The 8,534-nt window shown below is 45.3% G+C and overlaps 1 protein-coding gene across 1 annotated transcript; it reads right to left on the bottom strand.

The window, feature by feature from the left end:
- Window positions 1–2,390: 2,390 nt before the first annotated feature.
- On the bottom strand, window positions 2,391–3,442 carry MTLN (mitoregulin). The gene is made up of 2 exons (XM_040267547.1): window positions 3,098–3,442; window positions 2,391–2,499 (listed from the first exon to the last, which is right to left on the bottom strand). Exon 1 carries the CDS (start codon window positions 3,403–3,405, stop codon window positions 3,235–3,237), a length of 171 nt encoding a protein of 56 aa, XP_040123481.1. The 5' UTR covers window positions 3,406–3,442; the 3' UTR covers window positions 2,391–2,499; window positions 3,098–3,234.
- Window positions 3,443–8,534: the final 5,092 nt, after the last annotated feature.

The following is an 8,534-nucleotide window of genomic DNA, read 5'->3' as shown; positions in this document are numbered from 1 at the left end:
ATATTGTCAGATGGACTGACAAATCAGTACTTCTAATGATCTTGTAAGAGGTAAGAAGAAAAAAAAACTGCACTAAAAACAGTCTGTCATTTAGGAAATCCTTATTTATTTTACATATGTCTCTAAATAAATTAGGACAACTTTCTGTTTTATAGGGAGCTCCATATTTTAAATGAAAAAAATTACAGGGTCATGAAGATGATACAATTCTATGTTGGTAAAAATAAACAAATAAACCCCTTACATATGTGTACATGTATGAGGAATGCTGCTGTTGCTGCTAAGTCGCTTCAGTTGTGTCCGACTCTGTGCGACCCCAGAGACGGCAGCCCACCAGGCTCCCCCGTCCCTGGGATTCTCCAGGCAAGAACACTGGAGTGGGTTGCCATTTCCTTCTCTAATGCATGCAAGTGAAAAGTGAAAGTGAAGTTGCTGAGTCATGTCCGACTCTTTGCGACCCCGTGGACTGCAGCCTACCAGGCTCCTCTGTCCATGGGATTTTCCAGGCAAGAGTACTGGAGTGGAGTGCCATTGCCTTCTCTATGTTAGCCACTAGTTCTTCACTATAAGTCTCTCTGAAGCTGTTAAATTCTTTTTCATCTTTTTAAAAGTGAGCTCAGATCATTGGTGTAGGGGGAAGAGTTTGGGAACTGGATTTATAGGAATGACCTCCAGGTGGGGAAATGTTATTACAAACCTCCCTGAGAGATGTAAAATGTAAAATTTTAAGTTTCAGAGGCTCATAGTGGACTAGTTCTCCACTACAAGCCTCTCCCAAAGCTGTTAAATTCTTTTTCAGTAGCTCCTATGAGGAAGCCATACAAGGTTGATGTTCGGAAAATCCCATGGGCAGAGGAGCCTGGTAGGCTGCAGTCCATGGGGTCGCTAAGAGTCAGACATGACTGAGCAACTTCACTTTCTCTTTTCACCTTCATACACTGGAGAAGGAAATGGCAACCCACTCCAGTGTTCTTGCCTGGAGAATCCCAGGATGGAGGAGCCTAGTGGGCTGCCATCTATGGGGTTGCACCGAGTCGGACACGACTGAAGCAGCAGCAGAAGCAGTGGCTAACGGAAAAAGTAACATCTCCAAGTAAGGTAGTATTTTCAAGGAAAAAAAAAAACACATTTAAGTAGGGCAAGGGGTAGACATAGAGGAGAAACAGTGAGAGGCAATGTCAGAGGTAGCTGTCCACCACAGGGATGGGAACACCTGGGCATGGGGTAAAGATGCAGTAGGCAGAAATCAAGGGGCAGATGAGGAGTGCTGTGGGCCGGCTTAAACCATGTAAGGACGAGGCGAAACTTGGGGCTGAACAGCACAGGCACTGGGGGGCAGGGATATGGACACTGAGGTGAGTTAGGAGAGGGAGACGAGTGTGTCCAGGGGCTACACATCAGCACTAGAAAAGGAGTCAACATTGGAAAAACCAGGTGCACCAGGCACCTGGCACCAGAACAGCCCCAGAGAGAACCAGTCATAACCCAGATGCTTAACTGGGCACATACCGATAGTCTGGAGGCACCACTGTCTTCCCAGGTGGTGCTAATGGTAAAGAACCCACCTGCCAGTGCAGGAGACGTAAGAGAGCTGGCTCGGGAAGACCCCTGGAGGAGGAAATGGCAACCCACTCCAGTGTTCTTGCCTGGAGAATCCCATCGACAGAAGACCCTAGTGGGCTACAGTCCATAGGGTCGCAAAGAGTCAGACACGACTGAAGCGACTTAGCACATAGGGACTTGGTCACTCACTCTTGATTTTTAGACACAGACGTCCCTTGGTACCACTGGAGGACTGGTTCCAGGAGCTGCGACGGATACCAAGCTCTAAGGATGCTCAAGTGGCATAGCCGACTACTCCTGTCCACGTTTCCACATGCATGGACTCAACCAACCACGGACAGTAAGTGGACAGTGGGTCACTTACATGGAGACTTATCGAAAAAAGTCCACACGTAAGTGGACCTGTGCAATTCAAACCCATGTTGTTCAAGGGTCAACTGTTTTGGGGATTTATCACTAAGCTCTATTCAGTGAGTTTTCTCCTTTACATGTATATTTTGTTAACAATACAAAAGAAATTTCTGTCAATAAAAACTTATACTTTGTTACCCTCATACCCTTATATGTTGTTACCCTCAGAAGTGTAAAGGTCTTACATATATTCCCTTACCTCAGGTATTTTTACACAGTTGTTTGGTTTCCAGAATAGCTCCAGCAAATCTGCTGAGCAAAGGGACTGGTAATGGTTCCTAGACCGACTTTGCTTTGCAGTTGTACCAACGAACCAGCACAGATTCCTTAGAAAACATGGTATGTGATCAAAACCAGTAATTATCAGTTTTGAGGCTCCAGCTCTCTTAATGCAATGATACTCTTTTCCCTTTTAATAAAAGGTTCAAATACGTTTACATTTTTTTTATTTTAAAAATAAAATTGATTCATAAAGTGCAAGGAGAAATTATTTCTGTCCAGTTCTCCATATCCACCTTCAATGAGCTGTTGGAAACATAAAAGAAAAATAAAAATTAGAAATACGTAATGGATAACTTCAAATTATTTTTACTGTTTAGTTAAACCATGACCAACAAGATCTGGTGTTACAGATAAGAAAACCTGTAAGACCCTGGAAGTTTGCAGAGCTCTAATGAAAAAGCCAAGACTGGATTCAAAGCTCCTGACTTACAAGCCACTGTTCTTCCCACTTTCCCAGCCTGCCAAAAAGCTAAGAATTTAGACTGGAGATGACAAAGCATGAATGCAAAGATGTACTACGGTGCTATCAAAGATATTTTAAAATATAAACTGATCAGGGAGAGAAAAGAGTGGTAGGAACACCTCCACGGTCCGTCTTTTTTCTATTCTTTCGAGTGTTTTCCATTTAGAAGCTTAATGTTGTCAAGGTGCAATGACTTTGCTCGTGGTTAAGGCAGTCCCATTAAACACGCGCAGGGGACTGATCTATGGCACCAAAGTGTGCGTTACCACGGAAAACAGAACTTTCTCTTCTTTCTGGGGCCCTAGAAACCCCCTTGCCGCAAGATACTGGTCTATCCCCAAAATCCCCCCTTAAAGCGCTGCTATAAATACTGCTCACCAACTCCAAGACAAGCCTGGCACTGCGGGCGGAGGGCGTGAGACGGGCCTAGCTATGGCCGAGGCCCCGCACGGGACAGGCTAGATGCCCTCGAGGTGGTCGCGCGGGAGTCGGCGCGGACCAACAGGGCGGGGATCTCAGGCCAGATCCAGCTTCTTCTGCGTCGCCGCTAGCTTGTCTTGCAGCCTCTTCTTCCTCCAGTCCAGGTAGCGCCGCCGCAGCCGGTTTGCCTGCCAGCCCACGAGCACTCCGGAGGCGAAAGCCACCAGTACAGACAACTGCAGCGTCCTCTCGGACACGTCCGCCATTGCGAACCCGGGGCGTGAAGCGCGGCTACGGCGGGGCGGCGGGGTCAAAAGACCCAGCGCGTTCCGGGCGGGGCACATCCTGCGGTGCATCTCTTGAATCTCATAGGTGTGTAGAGAATACGCCCGCAATGCAAGAGACTGGAGTTCGATCCCGAGGTCGGCAAGATCCAGTGGAGAAGGAAATGGCAACCCACTCCAGTATTCTTGTCTGGGAAATCCCATGGACAGAGGAGCCTGTCCATGGAGTCGCAAGAGTCAGACAGAGAAGAGCGACTAAACCACCACCACCTGTTGAAGACTTGCTTGGCTCTCCTACATCCCATCTTTTCCTCCTCAGAGCACTTACGGCACATGTTGTTTGGCGTTCATCAGATATTTCCTTGCATTATTACCTAACTTCAGTGGTGCCTCTTTCTAACCCCATGGGCAGTTCAACCCCTTTATATTTTCTCGAAGCAGTAGAATGTGAACCAAGGATGTGACTTTAAATTTTCTGGGGAAAAAAAAGAATTTTCTGGTAACAAAATTGTTGTTAATAATGCATTTTACTTAGTTTACATAGAAGAAGTTATTATGAGGTTTTTTAATTCTTTTTTTATATTGAAAGTCTATGAAATCTGGTGTAGATGTTATAATTAACCGAACATCTCAATTTGAACAGTAAATTTTTAGTGCAGATATTTGATCATTTTCTAGAATTTGTCGGTTAGTTGGAAAGTTAGATTCATATACCCACATCGTTCCAAATACGTGTAAAAATTTCTCCAACGATTGAGTTGAATATTGGTTTTTATATTTAAATTCATTAAATTGTTTTTATAGATTTATTTTATTTGGCTGCAGCAGGTGTTGGTTGCAGCACACAAGATCTTTTCAGGTATGGCCTGGTAGCTTTTGGCCTTTCCTGGTAGCTTAGCTGGTAAAGAATCTGCCTGCAATGCAGGAGACCCTGCTGGAGAAGGAATAGGCTACTACCCACTCCAGTACTCTGGCCTGGAGAATTACATGGACTGTATAGTCCATGGGGTTGCAAAGAGTCAGACAGGACTGAGTGACTTTCACTTTCACTTGTGAGCTTTTAGTGTGGCATTTGAGCTCTTAATTGCAGCCTGTGGGGTCTAGTTCCCTGACCCGCTATCAAACTTGGGTTCCCTGTCCCGGGAGTTTGGAATCTTAGCCACTGGACCACCAGGGAAGTCCCTAAACTGTTTTGAAAAATTCAAACATTGGTTCTTCAGTCACGCTAATCACATAGGCAGCTTTGTTGTTCAGTCGCTGGTTGTGTCTGACTCTCCGGGACCCCGTGGACTGCAGCATGCCTGTATCCACTGTTTCCCAGAGTTTGCTCAAACTCATGTCCACTGAGTCAGTGATGTTATCTAGCCATCTCGTCTTCTGCCGTCCCCTTCTCCTCCTGCTCTCAGTCTTTCCCAGCATCAGGGTCTTTTCCAGTGAGTCAGCTCTTCACATCAGGTGGCCAAAGTATTGGAACTGCAGCTCCAGCATCAGTCCTTCCAATGGATATTCAGGGTTGATTTCCTTTCTGATTGACTGCTTTGATTTCCTTGCAGTGCAAGGGTCTGAGAAAACCAAAATTCAAACAGACACATGCTCATTGTTTATTGCGCTCACTAGGCAGGGTGCTACCTGAGAACATTTCCAGGTGCAGTCTTCCTGCTTGGTATACTTTCCCCCTAGATACCTTCAGGACTAACTCCTTCACCTCCTTTAGGTTTTTGTCAACTGTCACTTTCTCAATGGGACCTATTTAAAAGTCACAAGCCCAACAAATCCCCGCTCTCTGCTACTTCTGCTCTCTGTTTTCCTGCTTTGTTCTCCTACTCCATCCTTACCACCCTCCACATGCTGTAGAGTTTATTGGGCTGGCAAAAAAATTCATTCAGGGTTTCCATAATACTTTACCAAAAATCCAAACATTTTGGCCAACCCAGTACTTACCTAATACAAAAACTGTTTATCTCCAGCTCCCCTGCTGCTATGTAAGCTACTTGAGGGTGGGTTTTTGGGGTTTTTTTTGGTCTCAGTTTGTGTACTGATGAGTCCCAAGTGCCTACAGTAATGGCTGGCACATGGTGCTGCTTGCTCAGTCATGTCTGACTCTGTGTGACCCATGGACTGTAGCCCGCCAGGCTCCTGCATCCATGGGATTCTCCGGGCTAGTATACTGGAGTGGGTAGTCATTCTCTTCTCCAGGAGATCTTCCTGACCCAGGGATCAAAACTGGGTCTCCATCATTGCCAGCGGATTTTTTAGCGTCTGAGGTTTGCAGACACTAAATAAACTAAAATCGTAACAGACACTCAGTAAACATTTGGTGTTGAGTGACAGGCGGGGAGTGGTTACAAGAGGCTTATTTGTGGGTGACTGAATCCAGTACTTTGGCCACCTCATGAGAAGAGTTGACTCATTGGAAAAGACTCTGATGCTGGGAGGGATTGGTGGCAGGAGAAGAAGGGGACGACAGAGGATGAGATGGCTGGATGGCATCACTGACTCGATGGACGTGAGTCTGAGTGAACTCCAGGAGTTGGTGATGGACCGGGAGGCCTGGCGTGCTGCGATTCATGGGGTTGCAAAGAGTCGGACACGACTGAGTGACTGAACTGAACTGAACTGAACTAAACTAAATCTTAAGTGGGATAGATAAATAGGATAATCCAAAGAAAAAACGTAATTTTCCTGAATCTTCGTTTTCTCAGTTGTGAAATGAACAGTTTGGTATGATTCAGTAGCTCTGAACAATGTTTAAAAGCCAGTTTGGGCAGCCTGACATTGTGTACTTGGGCCACTGCTGATATTGCAATTTGAACTTCACTTGGAATCCATGCCTCATCCCTAAGTGGCCCTTGGGTTAAAAATAAGCCAGATCATGTACACGAGAGCCTTGAATATGGGAGAAGCTTAGACACGTAGACCTGGCAGAGACCGTAGAAAATTGCCCTTGTTTTATTTTCATAATATTTATTTTTTTATTTGGCCGTGCAGGGTTTTAGTGTGGCATGTGGGATCCTTGATCTTCACTGAGGCATGCAGAATCTTAGTTAGAGCATGTGGGATTTAGTTCCCTGACCAAGGTCCCTGCATTGGGAATGCACAGTCTTAGCCACTGGACCACTAGGGAAGTCCCCAGACCCTCTTGTTTTAGCAAGACGTAACTTGAGCCAGAAGGATGAATAGAGCTGATGGGAAGGAGTTCAGAGGTATAAGATTTAAATCCCTCTTAAAAAGCTAGTGTGCCCCTGACTTGAGATTTTGTATTTTTCTCCCAGGTACATTGTTTCAGTGGGGCATTTTAGTAGACTTGATAATGGTCAACTGGCTTTGAGGTGATGATTACTGGGGATTTACAGGCTGAATAGTCAAGTGTAATGAGTTAAATGAGTTACAAGAGTGTATTTTGAATGATACATTAACTACCACTGTTGAGTCTGCATTTCGAAGTGCTTGCCAAGCGAAAGATATTACCATTTACAGTGTTAGACGTACATTTGTTGTAAGTTCATTTAATGTATGTATGCAAATAGAATTGGTTTCCTCTACACTCTTTTTGTCGTTACCTGTGTGTTCTGTATTATACCAAGAAATCATTGCAAGTCCCATGTCATGAAAGTGTTTCCCTATGTTTTCCTCTAAGAATTGTATAGTTTTCAGTTCAATTCAGTTCAGTTCAGTCGCTCAGTCGTGTCCGACTCTTTGTGACCCCATGAATGGCAGCATGCCAGGCCTCCCTGTCCATCACCATCTCCCAGAGTTCACTCAAACTCATGTCCATCGAGTCTGTGATGCCATCCAGTCATCTCATCCTCAGTCGTCCCCTTCTCCTCCTGCCCCCAATCCCTCCCAGCATCAGAGTCTTTTCCAATGAGTCAACTCTTCGCATGAGGTAGCCAAAGTATTGGAGTTTCAGCTTTAGCATCATTCCTTCCAAAGAAATCCCAGGTCTGATCTCCTTCAGAATGGACTGGTTGGATCTCCTTGCAGTCCAAGGGACTCTCAAGAGTCTTCTCTAACGCCACAGTTCAAAAGCATCAGTTCTTCGGTGCTCAGCTTTCTTCACAGTCCAACTCTCACATCCATACATGACCACTGGAAAAACAATAATCTTGACTAGGCGGACCTTGGTTGGCAAAGTAATGTCTCTGCTTTTGAATATGCTATCTAGGTTGGTCATAACTTTCCTTCCAAGGAGTAAGCGTCTTTTAATTTCATGGCTGCAGTCACCATCTGCAGTGATTTTGGAGCCCAAAAAAATAAAGTCTGACACTGTTTCCACTGTTTCCCCATCTATTTCCCATGAAGTGATGGGACCAGTTGCCATGATCTTCATTTTCTGAATGTTGAGCTTTTAGCCAACTTTTTCACTCTCTTCTTTCACTTTCATCAAGAGGCTTTTGAGTTCCTCTTCACTTTCTGCCATAAGGGTGGTGTCATCTGAGGTTATTGATATTTCTCCCGGCAATCTTGATTCCAGCTTCTGCTTCTTCCAGCCCAGCATTTCTCATGATGTACTCTGCATATAAGTTAAATAAGCAGGGTGACAATAGACAGCCTTGACGTACTCCTTTTCCTGTTTGGAACCAGTCTGTTGTTCCATGTCCAGTTCTAACTGTTCCTTCCTGACCTGCATACAGATTTCTCAAGAGGCAGGGCTTCCCTGGTGGCTCAGAGGTTAAAGCGTCTGCCTGGAATACGGAGACCTGGGTTCGATCCCTGGGTCGGGAAGATCCCCTGGAGAAGGAAATGGCAATCCACTCCAGTACTCTTGCTTGGAGAACCCCATGGAGGGAGACGCCTGGTAAGCTACAGTCCGTGGGGTCGCAAAGAGTCAGACACGACTGAGCGGCTTTACTTACTTACTTACTTACAAGAGGCAGGTCAGGTGGTCTGGTCTGGTATTCCCATCTCTTTCAGAATTTTCCACAGTTTATTGTGATCCACACAGTAAAAGGCTTTCGCATAGTCAATAAAGCAGAAATAGATGTTTTTCTGGAACTCTCTTGCTTTTTCCATGATCCAGTGGATGTTGGCAATTTGATCTCTGGTTCCTCTGCCTTTTCTAAAACCAGCTTGAACATCAGGAAGTTCACGGTTCATGTACTGCTGAAGCC

The sequence above is a fragment of the Oryx dammah genome, unplaced genomic scaffold (genome assembly GCF_014754425.2).
Source record: "Oryx dammah isolate SB20612 unplaced genomic scaffold, SCBI_Odam_1.1 HiC_scaffold_25, whole genome shotgun sequence".
NCBI classification, from domain to species: Eukaryota; Metazoa; Chordata; class Mammalia; order Artiodactyla; family Bovidae; genus Oryx; species Oryx dammah.
The sequence above is the reverse complement of the archived record's forward strand: the minus strand, read 5'-3'. Positions and strand labels throughout refer to the sequence as shown.

What these genes read in the sequence shown, in the direction of transcription:
- MTLN (XM_040267547.1), bottom strand. Translation starts at nt 3,405, where the DNA reads ATGGCGGACGTGTCCGAGAGGACGCTGCAGTTGTCTGTACTGGTGGCT.